Source organism: Podarcis erhardii (assembly GCF_964252035.2).
Source record: "Podarcis erhardii genome assembly, chromosome: 8".
NCBI lineage: Eukaryota > Metazoa > Chordata > Lepidosauria > Squamata > Lacertidae > Podarcis > Podarcis erhardii.
In genome coordinates, this window is record NC_138499.1 from 42,140,554 (window position 1) to 42,154,351 (window position 13,798).

The 13,798-nt window shown below is 40.0% G+C and overlaps 1 protein-coding gene, 1 long non-coding RNA gene and 1 pseudogene across 6 annotated transcripts in view; 1 reads left to right on the top strand and 2 right to left on the bottom strand.

The window, feature by feature from the left end:
* The window catches only part of LOC309348493, a 74,747-nt gene that overhangs the window by 47,941 nt on the left and 13,008 nt on the right, over nucleotides 1-13,798 (top strand). The window lies entirely within an intron of this gene.
* Nucleotides 1-13,798, bottom strand: part of MAPRE2 (microtubule associated protein RP/EB family member 2) — a 95,998-nt gene that overhangs the window by 30,956 nt on the left and 51,244 nt on the right. For 3 of the 4 annotated variants that reach the window (XM_081873720.1, XM_081873721.1, XM_081873719.1), the window contains one exon: nucleotides 1,992-2,119. The exons of the other annotated variant lie outside the window; for it this stretch is intronic. In XM_081873720.1, the coding sequence (XP_081729846.1) occupies nucleotides 1,992-2,112 (121 nt within the window). In that variant the 5' untranslated portion in view covers nucleotides 2,113-2,119. The remainder of the gene's footprint in view (nucleotides 1-1,991; nucleotides 2,120-13,798) is intronic. 4 annotated transcript variants of the gene reach the window in all.
* On the bottom strand, nucleotides 4,677-5,130 carry LOC309349325 (MICOS complex subunit MIC10 pseudogene; annotated as a pseudogene). The gene has a single exon. The product of its transcript is annotated as an MICOS complex subunit MIC10 pseudogene (transcript).

Below are 13,798 nucleotides of genomic sequence, written 5' to 3' on the forward strand. Positions count from 1 at the left end.
TATTCAGATAATTTCACCTTCAAGAATTGATTCCAGCTTTCAGTTGTTTTAATAATAATAATAATAATAATAATAATAATAATAATATTGTAGATTTAGAGTACGTGGGGGAAATCAAAATATGAAACTTGGCAACAATCATGATGATACTACATTAATAACATCCATATTCAGTAGTTCACTATCTATATCTAACACAGCTCTAATGTTTGACACAGAGGATGGGCTCTTTAAGGACAAGTTGCCCTCACATGTTCTAAAAGCCAACATTTTAGGGCATGCGACTCTTAGCAATCAATGGTTTGTTTGTTTGTTTGTTTTACTAACTTTCTATACCACACTTCATCTGATGATCACAGGGCAGTTTACAATATGAAAACACAAAAATGCATAACATATATTATGAAATAGCACCCTAAAATTTATACTTTTATTGCAATTATTATGTGGTCTTCAGCAAGCATGGTAAAGTCTTCAGATACCACAGAACAACATTACAACTGCTAAGTGCAAACACTCCATCAGGAAATTGTATGTGAAGCAGGGTAAGAAAGCAGGCAACTTTAAAACTTGTTAGGGTTCTCTCCATATTTACACCCCACTATCTAAATACAAGAACAATGGAGAGTAACAGTTACAGGTGTGCAGGTCAGAAATAAAAGCAAAATAAATAAATGAAAGCTATGAAATTGGTGAATGAGGACAACTTACTAGAATTCCAAGAAACCGAATTAAGGCTATACTTTCCTTGTAACATGTCCTAAAATCATTATTAAAAAGATGGTGGAGGAGAAGCCACAAAAGCATTATCTGCTTATCACATGTGATCAAGACAAGCAAAGCCACATTTACCATTCCACTGTTCAAAGCCTTTTCGCCCTAGCAAGTCTCGATCAATATATGGCATTGCCACAACCCAAAGATGCAGACCCTTGTTGGATTGAAAGCATGGCTGCAGCATGACTACTCAAGCTCAAAGCTAAACAATATATCAAAGACTGAAGCAATTCTGCTAGACATTCCTGCCAGCTAGTCTTTGATTCAGCAGCATATCAATGTCCCAAGGTGCCAAAGAATGCACATCAAACAGAGCTACATGCAGGTTCACTTGGAAAAAATCCCTCATCTCAACTTGTTACTTGAAACCTTGGAAAGAGAGGTCTACAATCTACCGTACATAACAAGACAACCACCCTACTTTCTGTACCAAAATAAAATGTAACATTTCAATATTATAAGGTTCCAAGTAACACAAATGGGTTAAGGTTATCCTGTACTGTATTGTTCCAGTACATTATAAAGAGGCTCCATTTCTCTGTAAGACATTATCTTGCTGTCTACCCTCCTCTGGTTCTAACCATTTGTGTGATGATTTTTACCATGCAAATGATGTCCCAGATTTTAGTTGTCCATACTCTCATAGATGGGGTTCTTTCCCCTATGCCCCTCCCCCATTTTGACAAATAATAAAGTATAGGTAAAGTATAGGTAAGTATAGTTCATTATTACTTTGATTTCCACAGATCAACTTTTCAAATAAAGGTGTGAATTTGTGATTCACACAGTATTTATTATATTATTTATATATTCATTTACAGACTGCCCTTCATCTAATTAGGATCAAAAGCGATGTTCACATTACAGTAAAAAAGCACTACACATAAAGCTCTTAACCAGTAAAGTTCAGACAGAAACAGCAATTGGCAACTAATGTCAAAATAGCTCTGTAATTTACTGAAGTCCATCCTATAGATATGAATATTTAGAGAGCTAAAGAATGTTTTTTTAAAAAATAATAAGAATGTGTATCCTTTAAAACGAATAACATCATGTAAAAAACACCGTAACACAGGCAAAAATACAAATATATGTGTTTGATACCGAGAAAGCTTTTATTCTTCTTCATTATTATTTACAGTATTTCTACACTGCAGACCACTGATACAATGTTATTGATAAAATACCAGATTTTTTAAAAAGTTGCATCTTACCTGAACATAGTTGTTCAACTTTTGTGTAGTTTAAAGCTACTATATCGTTCACCCATGCAATGATGTCATGTCTGCTCATAGTCTCTTGGGTTATAGAGGTAGAATACACGTTGACCGCCATTCCCCAACTGCAAAATCAAATAAGCAGATATATAAGATTGGTTATAATTCTTATGAGGCGCATGTTATCAACAATGTAATTCTCCCCTTACAATCTTCATGTCATAGAGGTCCTCTTAAGAGCTCCAAGCTCAACTTTTGTTATTATTGAAACAGCATACAAATATAAAATCAAATCATATTTGAAAAACATTGTAAAGATTCTAGTTAGCACATCCTGAAACACTTTAAAGAAAATTAGCATTTAGGGTATATATTACGCCTCTAGGCACTTATCTCTTGGAAATGCTAAGTCACTGCATCACATAAAATTGCAACAAGACTCATCTAATCAAAAGGGAGCCAGCCCTCTCTTAAGAAGGCTTTATCAGGAAGCTGAAATACATGTGTCAACCCCAGCCCCATTTTTTAACAGGAAAATGAGGAGTTGCATCTTTTTGTAATTGGTGTTTGACCAGAGACAGTATTTCAATGCATTCTTATCCTGAACTCTCTCCCCAAAAAGCAACATTTAATAGGTGTGGCATGCATTTTCTTACTGTGCATATGGGTTTTTAACAGCATTCAGATCTTTATCTTATACTGGGACTTATCACCTGTATCATCTGGTTTAGTAAATCTGTTTTACTTGGAAACTGGACTTACAGATTTACTAGGATGTGCTTATATTTTGAAATTCTGAATGCATTTGCAAAATTAGGAGTGATGCACTATGTAATGCTGTATGTAAATATAGTGCATTATAAATGTGTAGATGAGCTTTCTTGTCGTAGAATGAATTTTTTTTTTAAAAGGATGCTATGAATGGTGGCTACATGGTAGCATTTGCTTTTTGCTCCAGGATTACATAGTGGGATCAGAAACAAGACTAAGAGAACACAAAATGCCCAAACGATGCTTCAGGGGTGGGGACACTTTTTTTTTTGTAGGCAACCTCTGGGAGCCCAGTGCCAGTGGTGGGCAAAGCAATGGATGTGACAATAGGCTATGCAAAAGACAGAGGTGTCTTCATTCTCCCTTGCCTCCATTTACACATCTCTGCATCCTCCTTCTATCTAGACAAACAGGAGCCATTATAATAGTTCCAGGACAGAGTTCAAGAACAGTTGAAGGAAGATGTGACACAGGACTGGTGATGAGCATTGTTGGGGTTGAGGGTTAGGGGTAGTCCTGAGGGCTGAACACAGAGGACTGGAGTATTTCCCACCCCGTTCTAGTTCTTGGCAAGGATGGGGGGAAATCACATGTGACAAGTAGTATCTATGGACATAGTCAAACTGATGCTTTGCATACTTGAGACAGAAAGGAATTTGGCTCTTCGGATATTCTTCATGTCATCAATTCCTCAGCCCCCAAATTTGCAGAGCAGCCTTTGGCCTTCAACTTACTTCAAAGCAGACCCATTTAAATCAATGAACATGACTAAGTTAGGTCCATTAATTTCAATAGGTCTACTAGGAGGAAAAATCAGTTGAATACCACCCTGTGCCAAATGACCATACCCAGCAACAAATGACTGATTTAGCAAACCAGAGATTTTAAAAAATAAAATAAATAAAAGATAATGCATTTGAACTGAGCTGGAAACAACTAACAAGATTTTACATGATGTTTATATTATTTTTATTAGCACACATGTGTTCTGAGCAATCTTGCACACACATTACTGGCAACTGATTAATATTTTATTTACCACAGGAAAATGCAGTGATTCTGCCTGTGGGGCAAGGCCCCGTGAAGCGGAGTTAGTAGCCTGAATAAAGAGTTTGAAAACATTAAATATATGTGTATGGATAATGTAAGCTGTTAAAGCACCTTTTGCAAAAGCATGTGCACATGTGTGCGGGCACACACACATCCCTACAGACAAGGTTTACTGGAAGAAATGGTCAGGTTTTTAAAAAATAAACACTGCTTACAATTAAGCAACATATTCATATACTGACACCACCACTATGCTCCATTAATGAGCTAAACTGGCTCAAGGCTAATATCAGATTGCCTGCCTGTCACTTTTCTTTCTTCCTCTAACACTCTTGCCATTTCCTTTTTCAGCTGCTTTGATCTGGGTGGGCTTTTCGGATGGTCTGGGTTAACACCAGGGGAAAAACTGGGTCATCTCAGCTCACTCTGCATCTCCCCCTCCATTCACAGCTCAGCTGAGTCTCAACCTTTTAGCCTGACATATTACAAGCATCATTCATCCAGGAGAGTGGAGGAGAGAATGAGAAAGAATTTACATTTCAATCCCCTGACTGCCCTCAAGACTATTGCCTTCTGTGTTTTACGTTCTGTACATACCAGTGTCTTCAAGTAGTTTTGTGACAAGAGCTAATTGGATTTCTGCAACTGCATAGGGTGACAAGATACAGTCTGAGTAGCTGCCGGTTTCTCACAACTTGTGAGGGTCTTGTAATAAGATATATTTTATTTCCATAGGTTGGCATGACTAAGGCCATGTTCACATGACTGCTAACTCCACATCCAGTGTGCTCCCCAATGTTGTTGTTTTTTTTAAAGGGGGTGGACTTGTTTTTATTTTACTTTCCAGAAGAGCACCTTTCTCGTTTTCATTTCCAAAAGAGGGATTACAAAAAAAAAAAAGATATTCGGTTCCAGGTGTCACAGGAAAAAAGAACAACAGGCCAAGCGCTTCCAAAGGCAGTTGCCTCAAGGCTGGGACGCTTCGACCTTCCCAAGGAATTGCCAAGGTGCCACTGTTCCTCTGGCAAAAGAGAGGTGTGGGTCGGACCTGCGTCATTGCTCCTTGACAAACTGCCCATGGAGAAGGTAAGGAGACCGGAAGTCATGCTGGCAGTTTGAATAAGCCATTCCTAAGCCCATTCCTGACCCGAGAGTGATGGGCCACACCTTCCTTTTGAAGATGATGACCGAGAAGACAACACCCAACCCAAAGCCAGCACTCAGCTTGACGGTGGAGTCAGCCAAGCACCGGTCCCACTTCCTGCCCAAATAACCCTCCGACGCCATCTTGGCCACCGCCTCCTTTGTGCTCCCCAATGTTAATTTTGGAAGCAGCCGTCACACATTAGCCACAATCCATGCTGATCCTGTAGTCTGACAAATACTGCTATTTGATGCATTTATTTCTCAAACCAGCTTCAATTTGCTTAGAATACTGGATGCAGAGCACAGATGACAAGCTTAATGAACAGGAGTTCCCAGAGGGCTCCAGAGGTGGGGGAACCAAAAAGATCATGCATATCAGGTGAAGACATCCCTGCTCCATCTCTGATATGAACCATGTGGCTTGAAAGAAACAGGGGTGGGGGTGGGGGAATGAGCTCACTGTGTTTCAAGCTGCTAATGTGAACATACCCTCCTAAGGCTCAGCTGATTGCTGCCATGTTCTCTGGCCTTAATGCCCACTGTCTCAAAGGGAAATAAGGGAGGAGACAAGACAGAGAGCTATCCTCCGCACTGTGCAACCTGTCAGGCCAGAGGACATGGCTTTACCCAGCTCCTCAGATTCTGAGAATACCCTCCTTTCAATGGTCTCCTCACTACCACCATGCCATAGGAACCGGCACAATTGAGCAATGGTCTTTTAAGAAACTGACTGGGCAGGTTTAACAGCAGTTCCAGACCAGCAAACCTTCATAAGGCCTAAGCATGTCAATGAGACAACAGTTGTATGAGTTCCAGCCAGCATCTGTCATAGCCCATGATCTACTCAGATCGTGCTCTGCACTGCCTATCATGATCCTACATAGGGAAAGGCCAAGGCAGCCTATCCAACAACAGCCTGCTCCTCCTGTAAGAGCTGCAGCTTCAGCTCAGCCTCCCTTGTAAGACTTGAACCAAGCTAGGGCAGGCTTACCACCCTGCCTTTGAGAACCATGCTGGGACAGGGTATATTATTGGTCAGGGCTTCTTGGATATCTTCACTGTATCTGGGAACCCATAAGAAAATGAGACATAAGGCTGTTATGGGTTTCCAGGTTTTCATGCCACTGGGCATTAGTCACCTCAAATAACTCTGCTGACAGTCCTGTCTGGTTGACTTTGTTGGAGTGTAGTTTTTCTGCACTGGACCGTTTCCTGTCTGAGTTATATTTACATTACAGAAACATAAAGTAGTGGCCAAAGTTCAAATTTGTCCTTTGTCTCCTATTTCTATCCTGGGTCCTGGACCAACAGCAAATGAACTGAGTTGGTACAGGGAATCAGGTTCAAACAGGAGACCCAGATTCAAAAGGTAGTTTAGTCATGAAGTTCATGGGTTACCTTTCACAAGTCCAAATCTAAATCTTATTGCTCAGGCTATTTGCACAGACAGGCAATAAAAACAAGATAGGTACACAAAAACAAACTGATCTATACTAAGGTATGATTAAAAGTTATAATACCCTAGTCTTTTTTGTGGATGAAAAGTATATGTATGTACATATACTGTATTGCAACTCAACCTAATCCATTGTATGAGAAGTCTAAAATAAGGTTGTAATTTGAGACATATTAGATTTGTTGTTCAAGTTTTTTTTTTAATCATCTAAAAGATTTATATACCATCCCATCAGCAGTTTCCAGGGTGTTTTTCAAAAGCAAGATAAAACAAACATAACAACCAACATATTAAAAGAGGACAAAAGACATTTAAAGGCCTGAGAGAATAAATATACCTTTGCCAGGCACTGAAAGGAGTAAAATGTCAGTGCCAACCAGGCCTTTCTAGGGAGAAAAAAATTTGCTCAGTAAGGGCACAACTACTGAGAAGGCCCTCTCTCTAGTTTCCATGCACTTTCTCTCAGAGGGGGAAGGCATGAGGAAGAGACACTCTGAAGCTCAATACATAGGCCATAGGGCACTGGTGGTCAGCATGGTGCCCTCCAGATGTTCTGAACTACTATTCTCTTGACCCTTACCAGAATAGTCAATGGTCAAGGATGATGAGAGTTGTAGCCCAACAAAATGTGTAGGGCACCTTGTTGGCTAGCTCTGGTAAATGGGCAGATATTCCTTCTGGTTCTTTGGTCCTAAACCAGGGGTCAGCAACCTTTTTCAGCCATGGGCCAGTCCACCGTCCCTCAGACCATGTGGTGGGCCGGACTATATTTTGAAAAAAAAAAAATGAACGAATTCCTAAGCCCCACTAATAACCCAGAGATGCATTTTAAATAAAAGCAAACATTCTACTCATGTAGAAATACCAGGCAGGCTCCACAAATAACCTGGAGATGCATTTTAAATAAAAGGACACATTCTACTCATGTAAAACACTCATGCTGGATTGAGAAGGCGATCGGGCTGCATCTGGCCCATGGGCCTTAGGTTGCCTACCCCTGTCCTAAACCATGCAGGGCTTGGAAAGTAAGTACTAACAATTTGAACTGTTATTGAAGACAAAAGTGAAATCAAGTGAAGCTAACACCATTGAGATATGTTACCATTGACTAGTTAACAAGCAAAGTAGCTATCATATTTTTCTATCTATAAGATGCCCCCATGTACAGTGGTGCCCCGCAAGACGAATGCCTTGCAAGACGGAAAACTCGCTAGACGAAAGAGTTTTCCATTTTGGAGGTGCTTCGCAAAACGAATTTCCTATGGGCTTGCTTATGTCTTGCGAGTTCCTGCGGGGGTTTTTTTTCCTCCCCCCCCCTTTTTCTAAGCCGCTAAGCCGCTTATCTGCTTATCCGATAAGCCGCTAAAAGCACTAAACTGCTAATAGCGCTAATCCGCTAAGCCGTCAATGGGCTTGCTTCGCAAGACGAAAAAACTGCTAGACAAAGAGACTCGCGGAACGGATTCTTTTCGTCTTGGGAGGCACCACTGTATAAGACACCCCCTATTTTGGGGGACTCAGATTTAAGAAAATGGAGGGAGACACTATCCATGAATAAGACGCTCCCTAATTTTTGACATTATTTTTTAGGGGGGAAAACCTACGTAGTTTTATACACAGAGAAATATAGTATATTTTGCATAACCTGCAGTTTCCAAATAATCCTCAAAGGAAGCCTCAAGTACTATGCATTAACAGTACTCAAACCTGGGTGATGTCTAAGCAATTGAAGGGCACTACTTGCCACAGAGGAACGCGGGTGGCGCTGTGGGTTAAACCATAGAGCCTAAGACTTGCTGATCAGAAGGTCGGCGATTTCCCGTGACAGGGTGAGCTCCCGTTGCTCGGTCCCTGCTCCTGCCAACCTAGCAGTTCGAAAGCACGTCAAAGTGCAAGTAGATAAATAGGTACTGCTCCAGCGGGAAGGTAAACGCCGTTTCCGTGCGCTGCTCTGGTTCGCCAGAAGCAGCTTTGTCATGCTGGCCACATGACCCGGAAGATGTACGCTGGTTCCCTCGGCCAATAAAGCGAGTTGAGCGCCGCAACCCCAGAGTCGGTCACGACTGGACCTAATGGTCAGGGGTCCCTTTACCTTTACCTTACTTGCCACAGAATCTACCTGAAACAATCCTGGATACACCTAGATGATGAATTTAAGCACACTTATGACACATCCCCTCAATTCCGTGAATTACTTCTCCCAGCAATTTCATGTAAAATGTTAAAAACTATGTGAGACAAGATATGCAATGGGGTCCTGCAGAGTTCCAAGCAGAATGGAGCTAAGCAGCAGTCCTTGAGCAACACCTTCTGGAACTACCCCTTCAGGTAAGAATTTGACCCATGATGCCTCCAATCCCCCAATCCAAGGAATCTACCCAGAAGGATACAGTGGTTGATAGTATAGAACGCTATGTTTTAAGGAGAATTAGCAGTTACACTCCTCCATCAGGGTGACCAAGGCTGTATCCATTGCAAAATCAGGCCTGAAACCAGACACTAATGGGCTCATATAAACAGTTTCACCCACCACTATCGCACAACCTTCATATGCTTGAGTATCTTTGCCCAATAAGGAGATATTAGCAGCCATGCAATAATTGTAACAATCCTTGATATCTAAGGAAGACTTCTTTAGGACTATCAAAATATATAGGCCAATATGACAGATAAACTCTTCTAGAATTTGTTTTTTAGTTTTATAGATATCACACCTTTCTTTCCAATAACAAACCAACAGTTTTACAATTCCTATTAATAATACGTGCACAAAATAAACAGGATATAATATATACCAAAAGATAGATAAGGGACACATTGTAGTATTTTTAAAACTATGATCAAAGTGTAACAGTACTGGGCTCTAGTAGAACTACCTCAAGGAGAGTTCTACACCCATAATGTTACAGTGGTACCTCGGGTTAAGAACTTAATTCATTCTGGAGGTCCGTTGTTAACCTGAAACTGTTCTTAACCTGAGGTTGAGGTACCACTTTAGCTAATGGGGCGTCCTGCTGCCGCTGTGCCACCGCCGCGCGATTTCTGTTCTCATCCTGAAGCAAAGTTCTTAACCCGAGGTACTATTTCTGGGTTAGCGGAGTCTGTAACTTGAAGCATCTGTAACCTGAAGCGCCTGTAACCCGAGGTACTACTGTACAAGCAACTTGTTCCACATTGTAGCAGATCTTATTTCCTGCATGGATAGCTCCCAAACCAGGGCTTCCCTCACAGGGGGCTGACCAGAAATATAAGCTTGTGCAAAAAGGCTGCAATCAGATTGCCAACTGTTACTGGATAATCGATTACTCCAACATTAAACACTCTGCATTGCATATCTTTGTTTCTTCAACTGTTTCAGATTCAAAGTTCTTACATATAAATTAAGTGGTGCTGCAGACTCTGTGGAATGCCTCCTTAAAGGAAGTCCACCTATCAGATACTCTATACCTTCAGGCAACAGGTAAAATCCTGCCTTTTTCACAGAAGGCTTATCTTGCTACAGATGCTTTCATTTGCTCACTGCATTGTTTTTTGGGGGGTGGGGGGGTTCAAAGGCTTTATTCATGCAGGAATTATTTACAGGATAGACAAAGATGAGAGAGAGAGAAAAACAACAACAGACATATTGTCTCAACAAGTTGGGAGAGAATAATAAGCAAAATGGCTCAGCTTTTAAGGGTGGAGTTAACTTAGAGAGCCACAAACAAATGCTGGATAGATTGATGTACACACAGTACTCACTGCATTATTGTCTAGATTTTTGTTCACTGCTGCCACATAATCTTTACTATTTGCTTTTTGTGAAAGATATGTTTGTGCATCTCTCTCTCTCTCTCTCTCTCTCTCTCTCTCTCTCTCTCTCTGTGTGTGTGTGTCTCACCCATGAAAATATTTTGAAAATGTGACCTGAAAGCCACTTAGTATTTTATGACGAAAGGGGGGGGGGCAAAAAATTCAAAATAAAAAGGTGTATCCAAAAGGAGGGTGGATGATACAGGAGAAGTTACTCTCAATACACAAATGATTGTTTGAAGAAGCTGGATGAAAATGCCACTGCTTTTAGTGAGGGGCTTCACTTTTTTTCTTTTTCAAGAAAAGGAAGCTGCAAAATAGGAAGACAGGGCAGGATGCTGTCTGGTAAGAAAAACTGGAATTCTCAGACAACCGCAATGAAGGATGAAGCATGATTGTAGATAACATTGGCCAAGGAGGAGAAAGTCCCTGAACCTTTACTCAATGTTTCTCCAGTAGTTTCCTCTCTTCCTAATAAAATGGCATGTTTAGAGGCCACCAGCTCTAGCTAGGGACTTTAAGCTGGAAAATAAACACTCTTGGTTCAACAAACTGGTGAACTGAAGCTTTGTTCCTTCTACTGCCTTTGCAAGCCGAAGATTTCAACATCTATGGACTGTAATAGCAAGATTTCAGAGGAAGAAGTCACCTAAAAGGAGAATACTCACCTGAAATATGATTATAAATTTTCCAGGCTGTATAACCTGCATGCTACCAATCTGCTATCAAGTCAAGTTCCAGGTGCTAGTACAAATATTTATGATCTCATACATTTCAGGACCAGGTTATTTGAATGATCATCTTGTTCCTTATATACACAGTCAATGGCTGCAGTCTGTGAGAGTTTCTACTGAATGTCTCAAAGATCTCAGAAGCAACTAGGAGCAGGGCTTTTAGTGTGGCTCTACCAGTTCTGTGGAATGGCATTCCTGTAGAGATATGACAGGTGCCAATGTTTTTTTTATATAAATATTTATTAAAGTTTTTAAATACAAATGCACCAATAATAAACAATCTTACTTCTATCACAACGTAGTTTCATCACTTCTTTGGACTCCCTCACGTCTCCGCTCCCATTTACATCGTTAAAAGATTTTTCCAAGCAAATTATCAACTTGTTTACGATCTTATATCCACTCAATCAAATATAATCTAACAATTCTCCATAAAATTTATGTTTTCTTTAATCTCACTTATCATCAAATTCAAAATCTAATTTAGTGGTGGCCAATTTTTTATAATCTAGCATCCTTCTTAACATTCAACCAAATTATGTTTTTGTAAATACATCTTAAATTTCTTCCAGTCTTCCTCAATCCTCTCTTCTCCCAGGTCTCGGATTGCCAATGATCTATACTTTCCGGAAACAACTGAAGACATTTTTGTTTCAAAAGGCTTTCCCAGCTGGAAAAATAGGTCTTTGCCATGAGTATCTATTTTGTATGGTGCCAGTTTAGCTTTAAATGAATTTATGGTTGTATTGTATTTTAAACTGGTTTTTTTTTTTATTGATTGTATTGAACAGTGCCTTAAGATGGTTGTATAGACGGTGGTTAATAAATTAACAATAACAGATAATAAAATAAAGTTCTATACAGTCAGAGAGCTAGTATTCGTACAGTTTAAATAAAGGAAAGTTAGAACCGGCAGTATTTTATTTTTTGCTGCTTGCTCACTTTGACAGGTGTCACACAGTATAAAGAAAGGGAGAGCTGGATTAGCAGATCAAAGCTGTTGCTCAGCAAGGGGAAATGAGAGGGGATAGTCTTAGATATCAGTGCTAATGAACAGGTACCCCCTCCTTTTAAGGTTCTCTGGCTTAGAATATGTGCTTACACTCTGAACAACTCTATTCATGATGCATTGCCAAAGTTAATAGTTCTTAACTTTAGACAGACTACTAATACATCCAAGGGAATACTTGCAGACAGAAGAAAGAAGCATAGATAGAAGCAGAGAAAAGAAGACATTTCCTGGAAGTGCAAAAGAAAATCAATAAACCTAAGCATTTTGAACTTTATGTTAGTCTATCCATCCTTGGTTCCAACTTTGAACAACATAGGGATTGCGGGTGCATTTTTAGAACAGAAACCTCAACACCATGCTGTATTCTCAAATTGGTTCCAAAAGTTTATTAGCAACTTTAACAAATTCAGAGGGACCCAATCATCTTTTCCAAGGGTGCATATTAATGACCACATAATGCAATTAGTTAACCCTTAACTTGAGCAATTTAACTGTACCCACATGAGGACAGTAGACAGACTTCTTCCACCCTTTCAGTCTAGTGCAGGAGTGGGGAGCAGAAAAAAATGATGTTTGCTATGGTTATATGAACCTGCTTAGGATTGGGGCATTAGCCATGTTTAAAAGTTGAAACTGAAAACGATAAAAGCTAAAGTGCTTTTATTGCTTCAAACACCATCAATTGTAAAGTCTACTTCTATGCTAATTTTATTTTTGTAGGTTTTGTTTGCCATAATATGCAATTATGAATATTTTGACAAAAGCAAGCTTACAATTGGGCCTTGCAACCTAAATAAGACATTCTTCTAAGCAGCCTGCCACTACTAAAGGATTTCCGATAAATGCTACGTCCTTAATCCTCCTCTCACTGATTAATGTTTACATTTCCTTGTGATGAAGAGAAGTATTTTCAAAAGTGCAGTAGGAAAAAGAAATCCTACTACATCCCGTTCCCACTAAGAATGTTAGACATTACATGCGAGAACATTAAATGGGTCAAGGGCAATCACTCAAAAGCCAAATTTTATTTAGGATTCCACACGCTTTGTGTTCTGATGAATATATTAAACACTGCCCAAAAGTACTCTTATAGATCACCAGACCCATATGTGTCTACTCAAGTCCTAATGAGTTCAATACTGTTTTCTCCCAGGTAAGTGCACATAGAACTGCAACCTTTAGCAAACAAATTGAACTGAAACCATTGCAGTTACTGGAGTAGGCGGACGTAGCATTCAAAGGTGCAGTGAAAATAGTTTAGACACCAGCCACTGAAGTGGACAGAATACAACAGGCAACCCATGGGTCATCACATGTATCAGCAGAGCACACAAAAGCCCGTTCCACCCTCTTTTCCAGCCCCTTCTGGGTTGCAGCAATGTGCATGTGTGCAGTTGGCTGCCAATTGGAAGTGTGTAAATCGTTCATTGCCTGTAGTTTGCTTCTGCCAGACTAAAAAGCTGTTCTCAGAAATTTAGAAGTTCTTAATTTTGAGGTCAGTTTTGCATGCCCCTCTTTGATGTATGTATATTCTTATTACTAAGAATGGGTGATAGATCTCCTTCCTAATTATTCATATGATGTCATCAGTTCCATATTCTCTAGAAGAGAATGAGAAAGCTGACAATGGATTGGAAAACCCAACTCTGGAAGAAGAAATAGCAAGATATATTTCTCTATTCTGGATGGTGGTCACACTCAGCCAGAAGGAGCAGATTTGCAGCCTGGAGGTCTGGCAATGATTCTGGCTAGGAAAACCTTTAATCAGCAAAAGCCAATGAGCTGACTGAAACCCTTTATTTGATGAAAGGGACTTGGGCCATATATATATACAACCCCCATC